General features: G+C 42.8%; 1 protein-coding gene across 3 annotated transcripts in view; it reads right to left on the bottom strand.

The window, feature by feature from the left end:
* The window catches only part of ZNF385D (zinc finger protein 385D), a 994,621-nt gene that overhangs the window by 339,990 nt on the left and 627,980 nt on the right, over positions 1–26,651 (bottom strand). Inside the window, exon 1 of one of the 3 annotated variants that reach the window (XM_004449035.5) lies at positions 11,168–12,244. The exons of 1 other annotated variant lie outside the window; for it this stretch is intronic. In XM_004449035.5, the coding sequence (XP_004449092.1) occupies positions 11,168–11,279 (112 nt within the window). In that variant the 5' untranslated portion in view covers positions 11,280–12,244. Of the gene's footprint in view, positions 1–11,167; positions 12,245–26,651 lie in introns of those variants that run through there. One more of the 3 variants, XM_004449036.4, reaches the window with a different exon arrangement.

Genomic DNA, 26,651 nt, shown 5'->3' with positions numbered 1-26,651 from the left:
TCTGCCCCACCCCCTCAATCTCATCTGTTGACTCGCCTTCCCCAGGAGGCACCGAGAACCGACCCTGGGACCTCCCACATGAGAGGCGAGTGCCCAACAATCTGAGCCACATCCATTCCCCATGCGCTGTCTGCTGGCTTGTGGCATCTGCTCATCGCGACAGGAGTATTGGCCACTGCCTATTAGTCTCATTACTTAACCTCCCTGTATCTCCGTTTCCTCATCTATAAAATTAGCATCTCGATAATTTTCCAGTCACAGTGTTGTTGTGAGGATTGGTTCATCTGAGACACGTAAAATGGTGGCTGGAAAGGACTAAGCACGGAACAAATTCCAGCTCTCATCAGAAATTACAGTTCTGCCTCGGAAGGCAGGTTGGGTTGCTGCTATCCCCTCAATGAACTGCTTTGGAAACGGAGAGTCAAAGCAATTCATCCGAACGCACACCTCTAGATTAAGACTTGGATTTTACTTTTTCGTATGAATGTTGGCACTAGCCAGCTATACATTTTTACCAATCACTTGGCCTGTATTTTCTTGCTGTGAAATGGAGACGCTGGTGCCAAACATGCAAAGCCCTGCAGAGTGGAACAGGCTGTGACGATTAACATGCAGAGCCGGGACTGTAGATGAAAACCTCCCAATTTCGTCTCTAAAATGGACATAAGTCAAAGTGCAATTAGATGGTGCCCTTTTTGCAAGCACATTTTATGCTCGAGGAAAGCGAGAAGAGCTTCTGCTTTATTGTGCTTTTTTATTTTCTGCTCTAGAATGCTAGTCGGCAGAGGTTCAGTCTTGGTAACCCCTACTGTGGGATAATTTGCCACTTGTCGCAGCCCCACTTACTAACCATAATAGAAAAACAAAAGTGCACTCTGCTTCCCTCGTAATCGTCGCATGTCTGGCAGACTAAAGGCTCCTGATAAGCGGATGGCATTTGACAGGAGGTGAGTGAATTGGCTTTTGCAGGGAAGGACTGGCAAAATCGGCCTCATTCATTCAAGATCCAGCAATTTCCCAGGAGAAATAGGAGCCTCGGGTCTCTCTATTGAAAAGTCACTTACAGCAGAGAGGGGTGCCCAAGGCTTGGCGTTGTACTCGATAACATTTCTGAACCCAGGGCCCTGGTGCCAGACTCTGTGACTTCTTTTTCCCTTTCCATGGGAATTTACAGTGGAAGCGGCAGTGTAGCCGCCGCCTTGTCTCGCCGTGCACATGTTGTTTTAAGGATATCGATTGTTAACACAATGAAGGGGCAGGAGACAGAAGGCACAGTCATTAGCTACAGCTGCCCTTGTGAGTTGTTAGAATGGTCAAAAAAAGACTAACAGATTTGCAAAGTCGGTCGGAAGACAAGGGGCCAGTTCAGAAGAGCCCAAGGCGGTGAAGCCTTACCCAGCCCTTGCTTTCCCTAATCACCAAGCAAAAAACACTGGCATTGATGTACAAGGGGGGCAAACTTGACCCAAGAGGGACGTCCCTCTGGCCTGCCCATCCTATCACCAAGCAGGAGGTGACTGGCATGCTGCCTGCCCTGTAGAGAGATGACGCAATCAACACAACCCAAGGCCACTTGCACTTGGCCTTTGAGTATTCCTACTTCTTAGTAACAGAGGGAATGCTAGATCAGGTCTACGTATAAGTGACAAGAGCCACGGCCAACATTCATTGAGAGTGACCACTGTACAGTGTGTGCAGTGCTCTCCATATGCCATCTCATTCCATCTCACAATTACTCTAGGAAGTCCTTGCTTCAAAGGCAGGGAAACTGATGGTTCCTTGCCCAAGCTCTCCCCACTCTTGACTGCAGAAGCTTGGGTTCAAACTCTGTCTCTTGGTGCCAGCGTGACCAGTTCATTCCAGTCTGCCTGAGACTTTCTTGGTTTCAGCACCCCAGGCTAGAGAACTCAGTTCCAGAGCCCAGGGTGGTGGGTTCCCCTAATTGGAACTCCAACTGTGGACCACTCAGCATCTTATGGACTAGAAGCAGGGAGACTTCGGTTGGAGACTTGGACCTGCCTGTCTACAAGTGCAAAAAGCCACAGTTGAACTAAACGACCTTGAAAGTCAAGTCACTCAACACGGTCCGTGGACCGACGGCATCCACAGCCCTTGACGACTCGTTAGAAATGCTGAATCCTGGCCCCTCCCCGGAGCCCCGGAATCAGGAGCTGCATTTTCATCACATTCCCAGTAGGTTTGCAGGAACATTATGGTGTAAGCAGCGCGGTCTTAAAACTCTTTCCAGAACCAGGCTGCTGTGGTTCTGAATCAACAGGCATCGCAGGAACCATTTTTGGGGTGTCTGTTCTCTAAAGGGTTGGAAGTCAAAAGGAGAGATGCCTTTCTTTAGCAACCCCCGCTCTGGAAATGAGGCAAGTTCGGCCAAAGGCAGTTTGTGATCAGCCCACGCTTCATGCCGTGGACTGATTTCCAAAGAGAGGGAGCATGGGGTGGGGACAGGAGCATGGGCTTTCCACTCGGACTGACCTATTTTGGGGTCCTACCTGACCCTTCCAAATGCGACCTGGCTGATGTGGGGCAAACTGGGGACTCTGAGGGCCTCAGGATGCTGGTAGTAAGAGGGCGACAATTACCCGCCTCAGGGGTTCTCAATTCCGGCTCTCCTTCAGAATCAACTCAGGAGCTTTGCGAGAAAGCACAGATGCCTGGGCTCAAGCCCTGGAGCTTCGGACTGGAGTGGCTGTGCTGGAGCCTTGACACCAGCTGCCCGCTGATTCTTTCGGGCAGCCAGAATTTACACCCACTGGTCTTCTCCATCAGGATGGTGGTGACGTGCCAGGAAATAACATGCACCAGCACCTGGCACAGAGCAAGCCTGCAGGATCTGCTGGATTCCACCTTCTCCCGTGGGCAGTGAGCACAGGGCTACCCTCCAGAAACCTGAGCTGAGGGATTCTCTAAGAACACCAAGAGGTCCAGGAAGTCCATGCCTTGGGTTTCTCCCCTAAAACACTCTTACTGATCAAGTAATTTAAAAAATTAGGAAAGCCACCCAAGAGTGCCCTAAAGGGGGGAAAAGAAAAAATAAAATAAGTAATTTGCCAGGAGCTTAGTGTGTAGCTTAGAGCTTCTACACAGTCTCTTTTTTTTTTTTTTTAAGGAAAAATAATATTTTAATAACAGCTGCCTTCCGAGGCACGTTGTAACTGAGAAAGCTTCGTTAGGAGCCGAATCCTGAGACTGTCCGTGGAGCTCTAAGTTACAGCCCGCCATTCCTCAGGGCAGCTAATTAAAACACCTGGTGGTAATCATGTGCATTCCATATTGTGCACTGCAAGGGAAACGCTTCCCAGCAGTTACCCCGGCACTGCCTCCAAACAAGGGCATAACCGTAAGTTATGAGCTGTGTCAGGGCTTTACAAGCCACCTCAGAGAGGGACGCGAATAATTCCATCCGGGAAGGGCAGAATGTTTTGCCTTAATTTTTTAATTCATTTTTTTAATAGCTGGGCCGAACAAATCAGTCTTGAAAAGCCCAGCAACCTACGGAAAGATAAATAAAAATCAATACGCAATCTCTCCTTCCTTCCCAAGCAACGATTAATAAACTTGGCTTCCGGTGTGTCTATCCCTAATAAAGCTTTGGTGAAGAAGGAACACGAGGCACAGAATCTTTACATCGGGTTGTCCGCCCTGTTCATTCTCTCTCCCCTGCCTCAGCTTCTGGAATTTCCCTTTGTTACAGAATAATAAAGCACACATTTTATGTGGCCTCTAAGGTACATGTGAGCCCACAAGAGGCTATTTGAGGCAGCAATGCTCCTTTCTCCTCGGTATAGCAGAAATCTCTCCTGGAATGTTAAGCCACACAGCTTAACATATTTCCAGGTATTTTGTTTTAGTTCTTCTAACCTTCCCCCTTCTCTCTGCAATTCACTTGGTTGTTTACACACACACACACACACAAAAATGCCCAGTTTTGAAGTTCACATTTCACATGTCAATGAACTTCACTGCCAGACTCTCTAATGCATCTGACATTGGAAAAAAATAACAGGGAGCGCTTCACTAATTTGACCAATGTCATCCTGCCAAGAAAGTGGCACAGTGGGTACCTGAATTGGGAGGAGTTGCCAAAAGCCCTTCAACACCTCTCCTTTCCCTCTTCCCTCTATCTTCCCCAACCGACCCTCATCCTGACCCTTGAGATGGCTCTACCCCTGAAAGCACCATGTCAGGTCTAAGGCCACCCCGCCATGTCCTTGGCGAGTTTGCCTTGCAGTCAGTTGCTTGCTTTTCCCTTGACCTGCCTGGGTTCTGCAGGGTGCTGTCCACTGGCCTCTCATTAGGTTCCATCAATAGAAGAGAGAAGCAGTGGAATGGAGGCTGGCAGAGAGGGAGGCGCCAGGGAATTTCTCTGTCTCTCTCTCTCTCTCTGCCTAAGGGTGACTTCCCTCCGTACTTCAGAGTTTCATGCCTGCCATGATTTCAGCTCCCCTCAGATCACCCTGGCCCTTGGCCTGGACCCATCTCCCCCTTTGTCCTTCTATTGTACCACTACCAGCTTCTTGCGATTGCTAATTTCCAGGTTGCCTCCTCATGCCCCGTTTGGTTTCTCTGATCTTCCATAACCTTTGTAACCAAGTATCTGTATTAAAGTTCTTCTGTGTGAAATACTAAGCAGGTTCCTGTTTCTTGGTTCCACCCAGACCCATATAATCACTTTTCTCAATTTTCATACATTTGTATATTTGGTTGGATGCAGATGGAGAAAGTAAGAAAGAATCACATTTCAAAGCACTTCCTCATGCTAGGCACTTTTATGTGTGTTGTATATTTATTTTAGTCCTCCAAATAAAACTGAGAACTATATATATATATATTTTTAAGGAAATTGGATCCCAAAACTGTGAGGTGACATGCCCAAGGACACAGAGCCAGTGCATTAAGGAATAAAGACCACGTTATGAGTCCCTCCTGAGCAAACACTGGAGAAGGTGCCATTGGAAATACCAACAAGTTTGTAGTACAAATGGCTTGTAATTTTTTTTCTTACAATCAATGAGTTAAATAGTAAGACAGAAGGATTATAAAAACTGTAATGAATATAAGGCCTAATATCTAATACTGCCTCAGAGAAACTGAAGGTCCTGAGAGGACAGTGGCAGACAAATACTCTTTATCAGTTTATATTTCTTCTGATTACTAATTATTTGAGATAAAAAGACAAAGCAGAATAGGTAATATTATAAGTTATATTGAGAACCTGGCAATTAACTGTAATTCCACCATGTCAAAACCTAACATACTTTGATCCCAATTATGTACACTCATTTCTTCAGCTATGAGTGGAACATTTTCTAGCATTATTATTACAAATAATTGTCCATTCATAAAAATATCCCCTCTTGCTCTGCTATAAAGTGCATTGCAGAATGTCACTTCAGTCATCTGAGGTTCAAAGTCCTTACCTAAAAATAGAAACAACTATATTTTGTCTACCTTCCACAATGGGTTATTTTGAGGGAAAAATTGCATTACGTTGATGCATTCTGAAAAATACAATTTGCTATACAAGTGTCAGGGGTTATGTTTATTCAAGCACATTTACATTTATTACTGCATGATATCTTCAGAGCAATCTGCCACAAGCCGTTTTCCTCATCAGCAAAACACATAAAGATAAAAAAGGAAAGTGTGCAGAGCAATTTTACAAAAGGTTTGCAAGGAGTGGTCCAAATGACCTCCATTTTCTTCAGCCTTCCAAACCTCAAGGATGGCGTTTTCAGCTTCTTGTACTTGAGAGGATTTCCAATCTCCTGACCAGTTGCTTGGTAAGAAAACACCAAGATGTGGGACATATTCCTTGCAGTAAAGTCAAGCCAAGAGCTGAAGCGGTCATTGGGTGAGTCCATATAAACTACAATTCCACTGTCTTTCTATGATGATTTTAGGTATTCTTCAGACATCGTTGTCCAATAGTCTTAATAGTCGACAGATTTATCCATCGTCTCTCCGCACGGCAGAATTCCAGAAACAAAGAAGTAAATGGAAACAGAAAAAGACTGTGGCGTGCCTCACATTGATTGTAAGATCTGATTTCTAAAGATGCCCTTTGAGGAATGAAAAAGGCTGCCAGTATGTGAGGAGCGAAGAGGACAGTGCTTCTTTTGAAAAGTTACCAGCTTTCACAGGGAGCCTTTGGGGCTCTCCTGAGGAAGCAAATCCCCTTCCCCTCTAGCCTTCATCACCAGCCAGCCTTTCACAGTCAACACATATTTGTGAGAGTCTATGTGCCAGGCACTGAGCTGGGCGTCAAAGACCCGGATTAAGCCACAGTGGTCCATTACAAGAGCTCTTCACTAGACATCTCCCCACTCCCCACACCACCATTTCTCACCAGGTGCAGCCACGCTCTGCTGCCCACAGCCCTCGCCCTGAGCACCAGTCCTGACACTATTGCAGATTTCCTTTCTGACCTTGGTCAGCCTTGGCCAGGTTACTTTTCCTCTTTCTTCTCTAAGCACAGAAATGTGATATTGCAAGTGAGTGGAAAAAGAGAAAACCGAAAGGTTGATCAGGAGTCAAAGGGGCTGACTGCATCCCCTCCAGTGCCCTAAGAGGCGTTCATAGGGCTTTGAGGTTTTCGAATCCAGAGGGTTTCAGAGAAACACCTTCAGGTTTGAAGGCTGGGCGAACCTGCAGTTGACATTCAAGGAGGGACGACTTCCAGCCACTCCATAACGATTTTAACACTGCGGCAGAGCACGGCCTCTTCCTCTTTCCAACCCTAGCTATTTGGTTCAAGCATGACCTCAACCACTTTAAGCTTTGATATTTCTAGCCACCTCTTATGCTGTATTTTCTCTTAATGCCACCAATCATGTGTGAAATTCTGTTGCAAAACTAATCTTTGTGAGAAATGATATGTAATGGCTTCCTTAAAGAGAGACAGAGTGGGGGCAGAGACTCTGACCTTTGGTGGCTTTGAAAGGTTTTTCCTAGTGTAAAACAAATGGAAACATCCCTTTCTCAAGGTCATAGTCAAAGAGGTTTGTACTCACAGGAGCATCACGCTTTCTTAAGCAGGAAAAGACTCGAAAAATATACTTTATGGCTTGATTTTAAAAACCTCTAATGTGTATACTGATTATTAAACTTAAAAGTCAGCTATGCTCAAAAATAGTTTAATATCCATCTTATTGAATCAATATTTAATGGTTTGCATCTTTCAAATGATGGAAAAAGACTCCAGAATACATAAAAGATGTGAATGTGGATAATGTTTGGGCATTTCTATAACAAGGCACTACTTGACTTCCAGTGTTAAACACACGTGCATATTAACACATCTTCTATTGGGAGGTCTCAGTCAAAAGCAGCTGTGACCAGATCTTCTAGAATGGAGTCAGAAACCACTAATTTAAATTATTTATTTATTTATTTTCGAAACAATTATACCTCCCACAAAAGGGTAACTTTGCAAGTTGTCATTATCTCATGAATTTTGGAATTTATTCCTTAAATAAATCCATCTCTCATTTCCATTTAATTGCAACAACTCAGCAGATCCTTTTAAAAAGGGAAATATGTTTTGGCTCAAAATATAAGTACATAAAAGGCATATGTATTACTGGAATATTGATCAAATTTGGAAATGTGGCTTCTTACAATTAAAACTTCATACAAATTTAAAAGAGACTTTTGGTGAGGGGGAAAAAATCTTTATGGCTTTTGAAGTTCTCTTAGATTCCAGGTTTCTGTAGATGATTCTTTTGGACAGTATTGTCCCATCACATTCTCCATCCCTGTTATGTAGTCATTTATTGCATTTCATTTAGATTCCTTTGTAATAAAATCTAATGGCAATGACTTCAAACATTAGGAAGAGGAATCTAGATTTACAGGTTGCTTCTTGACTAATTCTCTCCTCCCACCAGCCTCAGGAAGCTAGAAACACCTGAGCATTTAAGAAAGTCTCTAGTGGACCTAATTCCCCATAACAGATCACTCAGTACAAACTAATTAGGACAAGTTAAATGTTTCCACTGAAAACACTAAAAAAGAGGAATGCTTTTCTGCTGCCTGCTGCTGCCTGATCACTTCCTCCCTTATAACCTTGCCACTTCACTCTTTTTCTAACTTACTGCTTTGTGAAACTTGATGGTTCGGCTACAAACAAAAGTACAGACCCTGACTTTGAGAATGTTTGAAGTATCCCAGGGGGAAAAAACCAAAGTCCTTCCTATGGCAATGTACAAATGTCTTTTTAGGGTTCTGGGCTAGAATTTTCCTACCAGATTTTTTCTAAGTAGATTAAAACTTGCTCAGACAAGTATTTCTTGTTATGACAGGCATAGCATGAAGTGTTTTTCCTATTTTTCATAGGTGTTTTAAGACAGCTTATGCACAACCAAGGTGAACTTGAACAGCTCATTCCCACTTTCTAAATTTTGCTCGCCCTTTTCTCCAGGTTTAATTATCAACCATCAGTAGTAACATTTACAGAGCGCTCTAATATTTGATTCCCTCAGTTCGTTCTCCAGGAGTACTCCCACCCCTTTAGAACTCCCACCAAAGCCTCTAGATGGTTAACTCTGGCCTGATAATGTACCGATTTTCAAGGCTACCAGACACTCATTTGCTCCCCTGATGGCAAAGGGCTGCAGCATGGCACCCGTCTGGCCACCCGTGAATTCAATGTGCGGTTGGCATGACCACTGGCAAAACAACTTACCACCCCAGTCGGGGAGAACTACGCCGGGCCAGGTGGGAAGGGGAGAGTTGACTCCACATACCGTGCTCAGCGCTGGAGACAGCACGCAGGCGCAAGCTTCTGCTGGGCGCTGTGAAATAACCGGGGTGCACTCAAGCAAAGAGGCTGCCCTTCACACTACTGTGCACTTCTTTACCAAACCCTACCCCATCTGCGGGAATGACAACCACCCAACACCTCTCTTCCTTATTCTAAGGAGAAGCCTCCCAGCAGCCTGGCTTTCGTTTCTGGATAAATTATTAACAGCTCTTCATCCTTGGCAAATGTAATTTTTAACTGTGTGAAACAGGGATGGAGATGGGAAGGGTCACTTCCCAAGTATTTATTATTTTCTTTAACTTTTACAGGAAATCCTGGTCAGGATGCTGGCTGGGATTTCCCCCATTTCTTTTCTCCTATGTGAACCTTATAGTCAACTCCAAGTAATGAATGCGAGATCGATAGAATTAAGTAACCAAAGTATCCACGGTGATTGCACGGCAAACCCTTAACTCACTGCCCAGTAAGTGCAAATGAACCATAACTGAAAACCCTGCTAAAACTTCAATCGGTGATAAGAGGAAGGGTTAAGTCATTAAAGTGGTCCCTTGGTCTGGTAAGTCTCAGACACATTCAAAACCTGAGCTATTCCGGAAAACTGGAATTGCATATTCCAACAACTCACACACACCCAACTGACTCTGACTGAGCTAGGACAGAGTCCAATTGTCCAGTCCCGAAGGGGCAGGAGGTTTAAAGAGAAGCAGCCTGCTCGGGCAATGATTCTTAAGTTTTATTTGAAGAGGGCGGTGGGCGGTGGGAGCAAATGCTGACAAATTAGACTATTTATAGATAAGTAAATAGCCTGCCGGCTTGTTTCATCCACCCATGCCATAGCACCCCATGCTCTTAATCACTCCCTTCTTGGGAAGCCACTAAAAATCTTCTGACCCCCCCCACCCCATTCCCACAAATTGCCAGAAAAGTCCAAGAAAGTAACACCTCTTTCCCTTTGCCCCTGTTTTAGAACTACAAATAAACTATTTGTAGTTCTAAAATAAATAGGTAAGTGATGCTCAACCGAATTGCAAAGTGAAAGAAAGCACTGTTTTGAAAATTTTTCTGAAATAGAAATTTTGGAGAATGCACACACTCATAAACACATATATGTATATATACACATGTTCCTTTCTGTGCAACGCATATCCTTAGGGACTTGCAAACATCAGAATGCTTTTGAATCTTAACATGCCTGGGATGGATGGCTCAATTCTTCCTGCTCTACCTCCCGTAACCATGTATTTTATTAGAGACAGGTGGGCACCCAGAATGGTGGGAAGCCTGACAGCTTGAGTAAGGGGCTGCCTAGCATAACCTGAAAGATATGGCATTCCTGTACGCACACGGTCTCCTCCAGGAAGAGAGAAACATATCTCATGCCGGAATCATGGTAAGACATAACCATGATCGTGACACAGAGCAAAACTGTAGCCCTGTCTTTAAACGAGTATAGCTTCAGCCGGAGTAAGACATCACATTTCAATACATGCTATTAAAAACTTGAATTACACAATGAGCCTAATTACCCTGTGAATCACCCTGCGTTAGCCGCCGGCTGGCCCAGCACATAGCTGATAACATGAGCTTGCCCAGTGAACATTTCCACAATGGCCACATGATAATCCGGTACAGTTTGGACAGCCTCTGACCAGTACTCTTAAACTATGCTCCTACTTTAGTCGACCCTACTCCCTCACCACAATCTCGTAAGGAATTGTTTCAAAGGGCTGAAAACTTAAACTGAAATTATAACCTGCCTCACCACCCCTCAGTATCACCACACAAGCCACCGAGATTTTTGTTTTTATCCGAAAGACATAATTCTCTTTACAAGCAATCCCATTTCTCAAAAAAAGATCTTCATGATCAGCATTTGTATTGCCAATAAACAAGCTTAACATCAACACCTCTATCACGACCCACTGGAAAGAGGCATTTTTAACTGTGCATTCTGCTTAAATTTGCCTTCGAAATGAGGATTGTTTCTTCAAAATCAATTTCGGTTATTTTAAGACATCTTTACTAATGTGACACAAATTATAGGGAAATTAAAACTGCTGTCAAGACAACTAAAGACATTTAGCTTTTGCAGCTCGGGTTCCTTCCATACTTCCTCAAATTTCTCAAAGGTTCATAAAAACAAAACAAAGCGAATAAGGCACATGGAAATTAATGCCCAGCAAACAAATTCTCCCCCAAGTCAAGTTGATCTAAATGGTGCATCCCTTTCATCTGACAGTAGACTCCAGTTTTAATATTTAAAGCAAACCAAGAAATCACCCACAACACTTGCATCTTGGAATCATTCCCTAGCTCCTCTCCAGTTGCTCTCACAAGCCTTTTAATATTCGTAGATGCCTTTAAATGAGCGTGCTGGATGGGACTTACAGAATGAAAGCATAACTTCAGGAAGGCAGAAAGTATATTCCGTCTTAATCCTTGGCTTCTTCTCATTTGGGGAAGGGGCTTTGCCTTCTCTCCTAGCAGTAAGTTGCAGCATTACAGAGCAATCGGCCAGCTCTGAGCAGCTTCCAGTGCTGGGCTGACAGCCGTGCTCTGAGCCTCAGCATGTCTTCTGGAAATGCAGGCAGCTCGGCTGAAAACCTAAGGGAGGTTTCCACCGTGGCACAGAACTTAACTGCACAAATATTTAACAGCTCTGAGACCTCTCAAGGCTTAAAATAATATGCATTTTGTGCTCGGCTGCTCCTAGCTACACGGAAACCTGGAACGGCATGGAGGCGTGTTCTCAGCTGCTCAACCCCTGCACAGGGGAGACCGCCGGCCCTTCCGGCTTCAGAATTTGGGGCAAACCAGAGGCTGAATGAAAAATCCCGATAGTCACTGAGCTCCTCCCAGCCTCCGTGGTACGGGAACTTTGTTTTCACCTTCCATCAAGTTAGCCGCGGACTTGCCCTGCCGCGCCATGTCTCCTCCATCGAGTTCAAAGCCAAGTTCGTGCGGACGCACCAAGGCAAAGTTTATCCACCACCACCCCTGCCTCGTGCCTCCTCCCGAGGGGAACTCATCCGCGACTCAGGACCTAGCCCCGATGGGGACCCAAAGCCAGCCCCGAAGGCGGCATCGGCCCTCCGCTTGCCCGAGGGAGGTGGGTGACGGTCAATATCTATATTCTCGCGGCTGAAAGGTGTTTTTTTGTTGTTTTTTTTTTTAAGGGGCTCGTCTGCACCGCCGAGCGCCCGGCACCCTTTGAATGACCTCACCGCAGGGAGCACTCACCAAAATACATCCTGCTTGCCGTTAAGCATGCAGCCGGGGCCCCGCCGCGGCGTCCTGGGCATCAGCGGGCGGGCGCGCAGGGCACGGCCGTCGCATGCTCCGCGCGGTGGCAGCGTCCCCGCGCCGCGGGCAGCGCCGCGCAGCCTGCCTCCCCGCCTAGGCTCGCCGGCGGCCGGGGCGCGCGCGCGGGCTGCGGGCGGCACTGCCCATCCCGCCTGTAATCCGACTCCTCCTTGCGATGTCCTTGCCGCGCCTGTGACATCAGGACCGGGAGTACTACAAACAGAGCCCCCCCCCACCACCCTCCCCTGGCGTCCCCACCCCCGGCTCGCGCGCGCTCCACGAGGGGCTCCGACCGCCGGCCTGGACCAACCGTGGCTGGCGCCGCCTTGACGGCGGAGGGAGGGGCTGCCGGGCTCGAGGAAAGCCGGGGGAGGGTCCCTGCGCGCCCCCCCCCACCCCACCGGGGAAGGGGCACCCCGGGGCGATGTGCCCGCGTGGAGAAGGGGACCCGGTTCAGCCAGGTCGGCTCGGAACGTGGAATGAGACACCTCGACCCCGCCCCCCGCGCGGATGCCGTCCCCCTCGCCAAAAGGTGGCCTCCTGCACCGAGGGAGAGGAGGGAGGGTGGCCTGTGGCCTGTAGGCTGGGGTCATTTCCCTAAGAAGAATAAAAGATAAAACAAAACAAAACTCCGGGGGCCCTTGCTAGGGTACTAAAGGCGTTCACTGAGAAGCGAGCAGATCACAAAAAGTTGGTGGAAAGGAATCTTTATTTCTGCATGGTTTCCTGGGCTAAAATGAGAGAGAAAGGTAGAGATAAATAACTGCTCATCAAAGTCACCTTCCACACCTTCATTAGCACATTTGCCCGGAAGACTGAGGCTGAATCGGTCTTTGACCCCTAAAGGGGGGAGACATTTAGCCTGAAAGATTGTGCCATAATTCAAGTGTGGTCATCAATACAGTATACTACACACAGGCACACACTCCCAATACATTTGATAAGACCAGTGAAGGCAAAGCTCAGCAGCAAAACCTCTGGCTCCTCCACTGGTTTACTGAATTGCAGTCCTTATCTTACATAGAAAAAGATGTTAGGAAGAAATCCCTGAGAGCTGGGCTGAATAATACTCAAATGCACAGCATGGAAAATAAACTCATACAACAAGTGCATTTTCCTAAGGATCCATCGCTCAGCTACTTAGTGGATCATTCAAGCTTAAAAATTTCAATAAAAGTCAATGAAATTAAGAACTGGAGATAAACAAACAACTGTGGCTGTGGAAGGAAGCAACTGCTATCTTTTAAATCCAGGCTTTTAAAAAACAGGCTAGCAAATATTTTTCTAGGTGGACATGCAAATATCCAGTGGTTTTTCCTTGCACAATTCTGTATCTGGTGGTGGGAATTGGGATTAGGCGCATGACGCTCGTAATAACAGTTTGCTTGCAGTCTTGTAAAAAAGTGTATCTCTATATAAATCAGAAATATTACAGCAGGTCTTATGACAAATTGAATGATGTTTTTATAGAAATACTCTGTTTAGAGCAATTTGGAGTAGAATATTTAAAAGAAAATGTTTACTTTGTGCTCCTTTTTTCTACTGAGAATAAGAAGACAATGGCACAGGTAAATACTGAAGAAAAGGCATAAGCATCTTTTCTTTTTGTTGCCTTTTGAACAGATGGAAACCATCCAAGAGCACAATTAATAGTTCTTCCCTCAGGCTAATGATCACAAAGAACCATCTGTGATGGAGTTATTAAGCTGATCAGTTGCCTTGGCACTCTATGAGGGCTAGGGGGCACTATAGCTTAATGCTAGAGCTTTTGGTCCTTTGGAGTTCCTGTAGTTGGAAGATGTATTTATTGAGTGTTAAGTTTAAAAACAGAAGATTTGAGACACTGAAGGACTGTCCTAATACGTTACTAACACTCTTACATTTGCATGCCATTTTGCAATTACAAGGTACTTTCATATACATCATCTTGCTGACTCACTCTCAATTTGTGATAAATATGGAGATTATCAATGTCACAGATGAAGAATCTGAGGCTCAGATATTCATTTTCTCAATGATTCGGTTAGTAAAGAGTAGCTGATTCACTCTTTGTATTTTGAGTTTATGTTAGATTCCTCCAACCAGTGCCTTTACTCAAAGGCATTTGCTATTTATACTGGTTCAAAAAAAGATCTTTCCCAATAAAATTATGTCACTATATGTTCCAAAAAAAAAAAAAAAAAAAACTACAGTCACAAATAATCAGCCAGAAAGTATTTGATAATAGAACATGCCAACTTGCGCCTGGTTTACAGAGGATTATACCTAAAAGAACAATATGTAGATTTCGAAAGAGTATGGCATCCAAGAGTCAGCTCAGTGTTTTGTCCATGCTATGGAATGCCGTACAACTAATAAAAGGGTGGTATCCTCTTTATAAAGGTGTGCCCCCCCAATTAATGTAATTTAATGTTTCTTATCTCTAGGTGGAAAACATCAAGGATTTTCATTTTCATTTTATACTTTTTTTTGTTTCCCTTAAAATTACTTTATTTGAATATATTACTTTTTAACAAATATTTTTTATTGAGAATGTATAAGTTTACAGAAAAGTCATGCAGAGTTTCCATATGCGACCCCCTACTATTAGTACCTTGCATGAAGGTGGTACCTTGGTACAATTGATGAACTAATATTATCATTGTGCTATTAATTATAGTCCAGAGTTTACACTAGGATTCACTGTCTGTGCTGCACAGTCCTATGCTACTAGAACAGTTTATTCTTGTAACATACATACAACCCCAAATTTCCCCTATAAACCACTTTCAAATATATAATGGATGGTGGTAATGGTAGCACATCATTGTGAATGTATTAGTTCTATAAAAGGAAAAATGCAACCATTTTTATTTTCAAAACAGAAAAAAGATCTGAAATGAAGCCGCTGCTGACATTGGCTAGACGTGGGGTTGGGAACTTGCTAGCCATGCCTGAGAGATGCATTCACATGTCACTGCAAGGGGCTGACCCAACAGCTTCAAGGGAGACCCAGTTCCCACCCATGACCTTTATCTGGCTCTGAGAAGCTCTGAGCAATGGAAGCTTCTGAGCGGGAATCAGGCCACTTCATCTGGGTCCAGTCATGGCACCAACCTTCTTGCCAGGTAGAAACATACTTTCCACTATTCCAGCAAAAGATGCCGTCAAACCAGTGACATGTGTTAGGTTAAGACATCACGGTGAGATGAGAATTTTCCCTCTGCTCTAATATCCAGAGAGCGGCATGACTTGATCCTTTATCTTCTCGGGCTTGCTCAAATGTTGATCAGTCTTTCCTGCTTCTTTTCCCTTTTTCCATCTTCAAACTGCCTTGGCTCCCACTCTGGAATTTCCTGACCTCCTTCCCTGCCTTGATTTTCTCAGAAGCGGTTATCACCACCTGCCATGCCATTTCAGCTAGCCTGGTCTTTGTTTGTTCTCTCCTCGCTAGGATGTCACCTCCACGAGGGCAAGGATTTTTGTCTGTTGTTCATTGCATGCATCAACAGATCTTAGAAGGGTACCTTGCACTCGTCACTATTCAATAAAGATTCGGTGAATGAATGAATGCACATACCAAGAACAGCTGTATTGTGTGTAAAACAGTGTGCCTTTTTATGTACCTGCAGTCAATTCTTTGAGGTTGATGATGTTTTGTGCAAAGTGGTTACACAAATTGAATTTGTCCATGCTCGGCAGCAGCTGTTCTTAAATGCCATGCAATGCAGATGGCAGGTGGTACTGTGGGCCACAGTGTGTGAGCTGGTTTGTCCTTCCAAGTTCTCATAGCTGTATGCAGCAGTAATTTAGTATGGCGCTAGCTTAGCCCAGTTGCGCCTTCCATTGCCTTAGCTCGGGCCATCTTATTCAGATGGCAGCAAGTATAATTTTATACAATGTACCTGACTTCGGGCTTGCCAGAGTCCAATCCATTCTCCATATTAAATCCATTATTATCTCTTTAAAAAAAAAAAAAAAGATATGATCATTCACTCCCTTACTTAATATGCTTCACTGCCATTATGTACTGTATGAGATTTATCAGGCCATTCTCAATGAGGTCTCTGCTTACTTCTCCATTTGCAAATGCTTTGCTTTTAACACCCTTCACTCCAACCCTATAGCACCAATGTAATTCCCTCTTACCTGTGTGCTTAGAACATGTTGTTCAAATGCTCTCTATACCTGGACAGTTCCCATTCAAACTTTGGGCTTCTATTTAATTATTAAGCCTCTTGAAAACACCTTCCTAACCATAAGACAGAATGAGGTGCTGCTCCTTTCTTTTCACAGAGCACTCCTGCTCTAGCACTCACAGAGTGGGAACGTCTCTTTCCTTGCTATCTCCCAAATGAAAGAGATGTTCTATTCCCATGACCCAGTACAAACCAGTCCTTTAATGAATGAAGTCATTCATATATATATTCATTCACTCAATATTTATTTAACAGACCTCAGTGTCTTTTGAATGTCTATGAAATGCCAAACCTTGTTCTAGGGGCTGGATAAAGAACTCTGCAGAGGGAAGCAGCTTTGGCTCAATGGATAGAGCATCCGTCTACCACATGGGAGACCCAGGGTTCAAACCCAGGCCTTCTGATCTGTGTGGAGCTGGCCCACGTGCTGTGCTGATGTGTGCAAGGAGTGCCGTGCCACACAGGGGTGTCCCCCATGTAGGGGAGCCCCATTCACAAGGAGTGTGCCCCATAAGGAGAGCCACCCAGTGTGAAAAAAGTGTAGTCTGCCCAGGTGGCACCACCCACACGGAGAGCTGATGCAGCAAGATGACGCAACAAAAAGAGACACAGATTCCCAGTGCTGCTGACAAAAAATACAAGCAGACAAGGAAGAACACACAGTGAATGGACACAGGGAGCAGACAACTTGGAGGGCAAGGGGGAAGGAGAGAGAAATATTTTTTTTTAAATCTTAAAAAAAAAAGAAAGAACTCTGCAAAAGTACAAAAAGATCTGAGGAAGGACACACCTGACTACACAACAAGTCAACAACAAGCACAACAAGCCAATGCTAGATGAGCCAAAGCTAGATGAGAACAGGCACTAAAGAGCAAGCTGGGAGCTGAAGTCAAGAAGGTACCATGGAGTAAACTCCAGTAGGACTTTGTAGACCATGACAAGGATTTGGGCATTTATTCCGACTTACCTGGGAAAAATTAGGAGTGACATGATCTGACATATTTTAACAGATTCCCAATTGCTGGTGTGGGGAGAATGGATTAAAGGAAGTAAGGAAAGACACGAAGTGGCCAGTTAGAAAGGCTTTGTAATAATCTGGACAAGAGGTGGTTACCTGAACAGGTCGGAAACAGTGGAGGTGTTAAAAAAACAAAAAGGTGGTCAGACGTTGTACCTCTGTCAAGATAGAGCCAGCAGGATTTCCTGGTGTGTTTGACAGGTGATGGAAAAGAAAGGAAAAGCAGTAATGGATTATTCAAGACTTGGGGGCTGAGCCATTAAAAGGATAGAGCCGCTATGAGCTGAAAGATTGTGGGAAAACATGTTTGGGTGGAGGATAAAGGGAGTGTCGACATGGGGTATATTTAGTCTCATGGGCTGATGAGATAGCCAAGTGGAAATGTTCCATAAGCAGTTTGTCTATATGGAGCTGGAGTTCAGGGGGGAAAGGTTTGTGTTTTGTATTTAATTTTGGAAGTCATCCTTTTAAAGGTGACAATTAAAGCCTTGAGACTAGATGGCACAATCAAGGGACTATAAATAGAAAAAAGAGAATAGGGACTATACTGGGCACTGGGGCATTCTAAATAAGTGTACAAGGCCAAGTATGTAATATTTAGTAATTGAATATTTGTTAAAAGCATAACAATTTGTTGAATGACTACGTGTTGACATGTGAATGACATTTTATGGAAGGCTGTTTCTTTTAAGCCTGAGTGTTCTCCTAATATACCATCCCCAATGTCGAAGAGTTTGAAAAGTAGAGTAACTCTTCCAAACAGTAAGTAATTTGTCCACATGAGACCAGATACCTAGTTGAATTGGTCTGAGTAGCATTTTAACCAGATTATTTTATTGCATAAACACTGCTACAAACCCATAAATCATTTGTATTCCCAGAATCTCACTTGATGTTTCCTGGGAAATTAAATGCCTGGGGGCCATATAACCTCAGTCTGAAAAGGTAATTGCCTATAAGAAAGCAAATGCTAATTTTGTGATAAGAATCAAAACATTATAAAATACCATAATATGGCAAAATTTTGTCTATCTGGGTTTCCTTGACTTTGGAGACATCCCGCAAACCCTAATATTTCTGGCCCCCATTTATTCTGACAGAAAGTTAGCAGGGGCTCTTTTACAATGTTTTGTAGTTGGCATCTACATCAACATCTACTGGATATAGATGGCATCCATGTCCATCGTATATCCAGTGCCTCCCACAATGCCTCATACCTGGAGGCATGCAGTAAGAGTGAAAAAGTCGTGTCTTTTACCCCTAGGTGATGTTCTCTCCTGATCCTAATGAAAATACAAGGGTTTATTCTCTCGGGGATGCCTTTTATTTTTCCCTTTATTTGTCTGGTTAGCTTTATCTACCATCTCAGACTGCTCAGATATTTTGTTTTCTAAAAAGCCATCCCTGGATTTAGGTCTGACTCATGGGTTCCTCCAGTGAACTCCTAAACACTCTTTGCATAACCCTATTACGGTATTTGTCAGACTGCATTTCAATGATCTATTCTGTCAGAGATATTCCCCGAGTAGACTAAAGGCCCTTTGGAGTCAGAGAAAATGCTGGATAAATATCAATTCCTTGAATGTTTAACATACCCTGGAATGTAGCAGAAATGCACTGCAAAGGCATGGCATATCAAGGTAGTGACTGGAGCATCCCGTTAAAACCAGACATGGTCTATGATTTAAGAAGCAGCAAGCTTGGTGGTGGAAGGAGACAGGGGTCAAAACTGCATGGCCAGTGAGGAGACACAAAGAACAACCTTAGGGTAGAGAGAGAAACCCCAAGTCTCCAAGAAAAGGCCAGTCATCAGAATAGAAACATCAGAAATTGTGTGGGTGGAGGAGAATGAAGAAGCCCGTATGGAGCCAAATCTAAAACAGAGAGATCAGGCAGCGGGGGTTCAGGGGAAGCTAATCCAGCACCTGGCTGCTCTTCTAGTGGGCTTTTACTAGGGCATCTGCCCTGAAGATCGGTAGTCATGACCCCCTTAAAACAGGAAGCATCAGAAGCCGCTTTCCTGAATGCTCTGGGATCATCTATCTCCCATGCCAAACTGTTCGTTACTTCTCTTTTTTTCTCAAATCCCTTCAGGAAGTTGTGCATAATTTTATCTTTTTTTTTAAAGTTTCATTCTAGTTTCTTTCTTTTAAACTAGTAGATGTTGTCTCTAAAAACAGAGGGAGTGGATTTCGCTCGGCGGTTGAGCGCCTGCTTCCCATGTACAATGTCCAGGGTTCTTTCCCAGATACTTCCTAAAAGAAAACAAATTAGATAGAAGCCAAATGTTAAGTGTGGTGGCTCTAGGCCACCAAATTCAGTGCCTCACTTCTAAGAAATCATGCTTATTATAACCATCATGATCATTGACCAAAAAGGAAAGGAGATTCTAAACTCTGATATTTAAACTACTGCCTGGCCTTTCAGAGGACTTGGTATCTCAGTGAAACATATACCAAAATATAAGTAAAAATATTTATAGTATAAAGTTAGTGGCAAATGAATAATCTAGGACACATGTACAAGGATTTGAAAAAAATATGAAACTGCTATGGGCTTCAGGCAATCCTGGAAACTCCAGGAAAGAAGCAGAACTTAATTGAGCCTGGTCTTTAATATTGGCCCAGATTGATATAATGCAGAAAAATTGGGGAAATGGCATAAAACAAGGGTGGAATATTAGATGAGGTGTCTTGGAGACCAAGAACAAGTGAGAATGTCTCAAGAGCAAGTTTCATAAAAAGATCTTTGTGCAAAGTAAAGAGGTATCATAGTCCAGGTTAAAGGATTTGAACTCTGACAAATAATGTTGGAAGTAGTTGGTGAGTACGTGAATGAAACGCAAAGTATTTCCAAGGACGGAAATGTAATAATATGCCTAGGAAAACATTTGGTGACACAATAACGTGAGTTAATACATCTTGTGTAGCAGGTTGAAAGATCTTATACACTCCAGAGGTTTCCAATTTTTCTTAAAATAAAATTCATTTATAGTTCTTGGACAGCTATTTGAGAATAAGCTTCCCCCACTTCAGCCCCACAACAAATGTGCTTGCAAATAAAATGGAAGAAGAAAACAGCATTATATTGAATTTCTTCTTTTGCCTTAAAAAAAGATCCTTCCAGATAAATTGAGACCAGCTCTAGTAAATTTGGATGCTTTAGGTCACAGACATTCCATTTTTATATATACTGTGATAATAGCTATATAGAGTGAACAGAGAGACAGTGCAACTGTGCCCCAGTGTTGCAGGAATTCACAAAGTAATTGAAAGTGTTTCCAAGTGTGCATAATTCTGTGCCTCCAGTCAAATACAGTAGATGGAAATTTGTTTGGCTTCCTCTGTCAAAATGTCGAAAATACATAAAGGAAATGTGTAAATGGAAAACAAAACCTTGCAGTTTCAACATTGTTTTAATTATATCTCAATTTCACCTTGGCTTTGCTCAAACATGCTAATAATGCTAAGGGCTCATCTCTGATCCTTTTGGCGGATAAAATGACCGAATGTGATTTTTACCCTTGACTCAAAAGTGTCAGTATTGGAAATCTACAGTATTTGTCACCATGAATACCATTTAACTGCAGCAGTCCCCAAAGGAACTCTGCACGCCACACGTGAATACAACTGGAGGAACTTAATTAATCTTGCTGTCACTTCCATGATGCTTTTCATTAGTTTTGCTGCTATCTGATCAACTGGCCTTCTCTGTATTGGAAATGGCTACCCACAGCCTCTTGTAAAAACATTTTCAAGAAATAAACAGAGATTCACCTTTGTGGTAGGGAGATTTTATGCAGACAGACATTATTACTGCTACTTTCATATGGAGGTAACACTCACATTTCATATTTAAGATTATAAAAAATCACAGGAAACATAAATACCTAATCTGTCTCCAACTGAGAAACTGCTTTAAAATCTATGCACAGCTTAAGCATTTGAAATAAAAGGCCATATTTTCATATTTTTTTCTTTTCATGAATACTGATGCAGTATATTGAGCAGTACTGGTTAAATAGAGAATATAATTCATAAGAAACCTGGGCTTGTCCACCTACCACTTGAAAGTAGATTAGATGAAACTTGGGCTCAACTGCTAGAACAAAGTGATATTTCAATGGTCGTATTAGCCAACTCTGTAGGTTAACATTTTTAAAGATTGGCTTTTATATCTGCATAATTTGCATTATTTTTCACTGCTGATAACAGTTTACTAAAATTTTAAATTTAAAATAATTTTATAAAATGTTATCACATTTTGGCTATAGGAGGGTCAATTCAGACCTATGGGCTAGGCATACAGAGTTGCAAAATATATTCACCCATAGCTGGACATAAATGGTAGGACCTCAGGAAGAAATACAGGAACATAATATGGCCCCTTTCTTCTTCGGGTGGATAGCTAGCCTCTGAGGAGGTCCCCAGTGATCCTTGTTTCCTGCTATTCACACCTTTGTGTGACTACAAGTCCCCTCCCTCGATGAATAGGTTGACCTGTGTAATCAACAGGATAGTGGGGAAATGACAGAGCATGACTTTCAGCCAGGTCACAAAAGACAGAGTGGCTTCTGCCTCTCTTTCTTGGCTCATACACTCAAGGGAAACCAGCTGCCATGCTCTGAGGACAACAAAGAAGCCCTAAGAAGAGGTCCACATGGTGAGGAGCTGAGACTCCGGGCCAACAGACAGCATCAACCTTCCAGGCATGTGAATGCATCACCATGGAAGCAGATCTCCAGTCCCGGTCAAGCCCTTAGATTCTGTAGCCATGACCGACATTGAAATGAAACTTCACAAGAGCTCCTGAGTCAGGGAAACCGAACTAAGCCACTCCCAGAATTTGTGACCCAGAGTAACTGAATGAGATGACGGATGTTTATGGTTGTTCTATGGCTCTAAATATTGGGGAAATTTTTATACACATCAATAGATAACGAATAGATAACTAATTCATCACAGAAATTTATGGTCCAGTTGTAACCATAAAACTCCTGCACAGTTTCAATGAAATTCTGATAATGTGATCTAGAACACTGTTGAGGTAGAGACAGGTTGTGGGGTCTGGGTGGTCAGTAGACGCTTTGGGGAAGGGTTTCTTAATCCATGAAATAATGGTATGGGAATGAACGATGGCACCAATGCAAGAGGCTGCAAAGAGGGTGAGGGAAGTAACACAACTGCAGAGGGTGACTAGATATATGTTTATGAGAGCCTTAGAGACCATAGGATTGAAGAGTAAGTGTCAAATGTCAAGGGGTACCTGTTACTTAGCTTCAGCTGATACTATGCCATTCTTTGACTGAAACCTGACTCGTGATAAAAACAAAAAACAAAACCAAAAACCGTGTTACTTCAATTTGAAGCCATGGTGGTATAAAATTATGACTGAAACAGGATTTTCCTTTTTTTTTGGTAATTGTCAGTATCTTCAGGATTATAATCAAAGATCTCTGCAGTTGGGTTCAGCTGTCCATCTTTTTTTCTCTCTCACCAACTCTTTCCCTCTCTTCCTTTCTTACAGTCAAATTTCTACCATTCATCTACCAACACATTTCTCTCTGCCTAATTCAAGCCCTCCCCTCAGACTATAGGCCCTCCCCACAATTTTCATCCTGTTGAAATGCTTCTCATCCTTGAAGGACTGACTCACATGGCACCTCCTCTAGGAGACTTTCCTTGATTGCCACAGTCACAATTAGTGGCTCTTTTCCCATGGCTCTGAGGGTAATTGCTCTTAATCCTTTGAGTTTTTCTAGGTTTGTCTCCCTGTTTGTACTGTGAACTCTCATTTTTAAAGTTAGCAGGTTTCATTTATTTCATTCTCAATGGCATTTTTTAAAAGTCTGCCTGTGATGTGCCACCAAGATCTCCCCACAATGACAAACTCATTGAATAGTTGCTAGGATTGCTGAAGACAGACATCCTCCCCCTGCTTTGACCAGAAGTTTGCCCATTTGTGGTAGGCCATACCCAATGACTAAGCAATATGGGAGTAAAAGGGCTTGGCTATGTTGGGCCAACTTGGACAACTTAAGCCATTCTTACTCCAGAGCTTCCTGTGGTGTCATCCAAGACTGTTGTTGAGCCTGTACCACAGCTCAACTTCTTCCTCTCCCCAATCCCTTCCTTTTTTTCCCTCTGACAGTACTGACCCCAGAACCCTCCCAAATAAATATCCTGCATGTTAACCTTCTTATGAGTCTGGTTCAGGGAAAGCCCAATCTGCAATACTGTCACTGAGTAGGTACTCAATAAACACTTGACTGTGTAAATTTAAGTCCCAGGTATCTGCAGACAAACAAACGATTTTTCCAAAGCCTTAGGTAATTCCCTAAGATGTCCTTGAAATTGCTAGATAATTTAGGAAGAAAAATCAACCTTTTCTTCAAGGACTTGATTATTTAATTTATGTGAGGAAAGGAAAGCCCAGAGTTTAAATGGACCTCCTGGCCCAGGTACTCTGTCTGAGTAACAGTGATGACTGGGAGCTGTCAGGTCTGCCAGGAGACAGTCAGTCATGAAGCTCTTCTCTTTCTCTTCAACAAAGATAATCACTCAGCATTTTATCTTTTCTAGAAACTGTCATTACTTTGAAAAGACAATCAAAGTCTCACAAGAGTCCCTATGTAGTGGAAAGTTTTCTCTTGACCTTCAGAAGAAGAACTAAAGGAAAAGAAGATCCTAATTAATTTGAGCATGAAAAAGTGTATTAGCTTTAAGGAACCGTCACAATTTTGAAGTGCAAAATTGCTTGGGAATCCTTTCCAATTGAATAATTTCTCCTATTTAGTGCTCATAATATGTAACACATATCATTGAAAATTACACTATTTTAGTTAAATAGCCAGGAGAGAAAAACAAAAGCAAACAAGCAAAATAAAAGCAAAACTAAAACAACATCAACAAAATAACACTTCTCTACTTCTTTTGGAAAAATCTATGATGCAGAGAAATATGTGGAGTGTCTACTCTAAAGAAAATATCAACACTAGCTCTCCCGGTCCCTCTTAACCTTTGGCTACATGTTACCAACACAAAGCATGGACTCAAACAGTGGTTTCTCATCACTTTCAAGTCCAGTGCACAATCTGGAAGTCGTTTGGTTATTTTATTCATTCACTAACTTAACAAATATTCTTCCAACACCCATTTTTTCAAGCCTTGCACTAGGGACTAGTGATATAGGAGTATTTTTTCCTGGCTTCACAGAGTTTACAGTTTTCCAGAGAATGGACTGTGTAATGGAAGGTAGATCAATGGCTGTAACATCTGTTGGCATGGAAAGAAAGGTGGCCAGTAGAGTAGCACAAGGGCTTTTGAGAATGTGACCTCTAAATTGAAGAGTGAGGATAATTTGGGATTAGTCAGACAAAGATAAGGATATTCCAGGCAGAGTTAATAACATATGCAAAGAGAATAAGGAAAAAGAATCAATAAGGAGGGTCAGGGCAAAGTGGTATAGAACGAGAAAGGACAGGAAGCTTAGAGGTAACCATGAAATGACAAAGATTTAGAAAACCACTGAGAGTTTACTCAGGAGAGTGATAGGATGTGACTTTGAGATAAGCATATCTAATAATGCTGTAAATCTTTGGTACAAGCCAGAGTTTTCCCTGCTCAGGCTTGTTTATCTAAATTCCATCCAATGAAACAAAGCAAGAAAGGAAAAAAAGACATCTGGCATGGCTGAGCTTTCTAGTTGGGAATTACCAGTTCAACCAGTTTTTGGGTAAATTGGGTTTCTTAGCTGTCATGGGAGCTGAGCATGGAACACAAAAATGAAAACTGAACAGTTTATTGTTTGACAATTGATCTAGACTGGCGTGCAAATGACAGAGTCAGTGTGTTGTGTACACTGGATTCCATGTTCCCACACATATTGGCCCTGAAATACTAGAAACTGTATCCAGATATGTGGAGGAAAATGGGGAAAATGACACTTTGAGGCAAATACCATTAAGTTTTTCTGTTTGTATGCAACTTGTGGTAGAAGTCTACATTTCTGGCTCCCAAGACCAATTCTGTGACTTTTCCACTTCCCTTCTGCCTAAAACTTTACTAAACCATTTCTGACACATATGTAAGGCCTTGTTTTTGAAGATTCTCAGACACTAAGGATTCTTCTTAGACTGCTATCATCACCTAAGAAAGAAAGGAAATAAAGTCTTATAGATCCGCAGGGACCAAAAATGTCTTGTTTCTTCCCTGATATTTTAGCAACGAGTGTCTTTCAAATCACAGTGATTTTTTTCCCACACATAAGCTGGTTCTTATTTTTATTTCAGAAGAATAAAAGCAGCAGTTTCAAAAAGGTTATGCAGGCATACTATATAAACTATGCATATATATTTATATATAATGTACGAGAGTGTGGATGATGCGTGGGTGTGAATGAATTAGTGTGTATGTGTATATGTGTATGTGTGTGTTATAGATCTTGCTGTCTTACTTTCCTGGAAGTATAAATAAGACGTCAATATTGATAAGAAATAGAGGGAATTTTGACATATTTCAGAGTGACTGCCAAACATCCTCCTTTTGGGGGATTTCCTCTTTTATAGGAAATGTTCAGGGAATATACAGAGAATTCAACCCAGATCATGCCTGATTTGATCAGGGTGGCCTCTGAATAGGATTTCCTGAGACCTATGACTGGCATGGCCTACCTTGAAAAGATGAAATGAGACAATCCCATTCACTCCCAAAAACATAAACCAGAAGATGGAGAAGGAAGTTGTCACCTCGTGATGGGTACGGGGTTAGAACGTCTTACAAAATCAGGTCATAAAGATTCATGTGCAAGATTGGTAAATGTAGGAAGGTGGAAGAGGAAGGAAGAGGCAGGGGCTACAGAAAGAGAGAAGGAGCCCCCTGGATGGAGAGGGAGGCATCTTCTTATCAGTAGGTTTTGGTTTTTTCTTTTCCACAGGCACCTTTCCAATAATCCCATTTTGTTCCTGAAGCAACTTTAATAAGTCTCTGGTCCTTCAATACTAATAACTTTTATTAACCCTTAAGTTAATTGGAAGGGATTTAGTGGACTGACACTAGGAGAAGTAATGGTCAAGTTTTGTTTACCAGCCTTCCGACTACCCCTGAACAAGAAAGCACAAGATGGCGGCATTGTGAAGATGGGAAAGACGGCAGCATAAGGGAAAAAGGAAGAGCCGGTCATGTTGGGGTCAGGGCATTCAGGAAGTGACCCGATAGTAGTTATGTGATTAATACTGATGGTCTCTACAAGGAGCAAATAATGACTTCAGCTGCCAAGATCAAAGACCTATTATTCCTAACCTCCATCCTCCACCAATATTTTGTGAAGATTTACATATAAATGATGAGAGTAAAGGCATTTTACTCTGCGTATT

This window comes from Dasypus novemcinctus, chromosome 31, assembly GCF_030445035.2.
Source record: "Dasypus novemcinctus isolate mDasNov1 chromosome 31, mDasNov1.1.hap2, whole genome shotgun sequence".
In the NCBI taxonomy this organism is placed as follows: Eukaryota; Metazoa; Chordata; class Mammalia; order Cingulata; family Dasypodidae; genus Dasypus; species Dasypus novemcinctus.
Note: the sequence above shows the minus strand (reverse complement) of the source record. Positions and strands in the feature narration are given on the sequence as shown.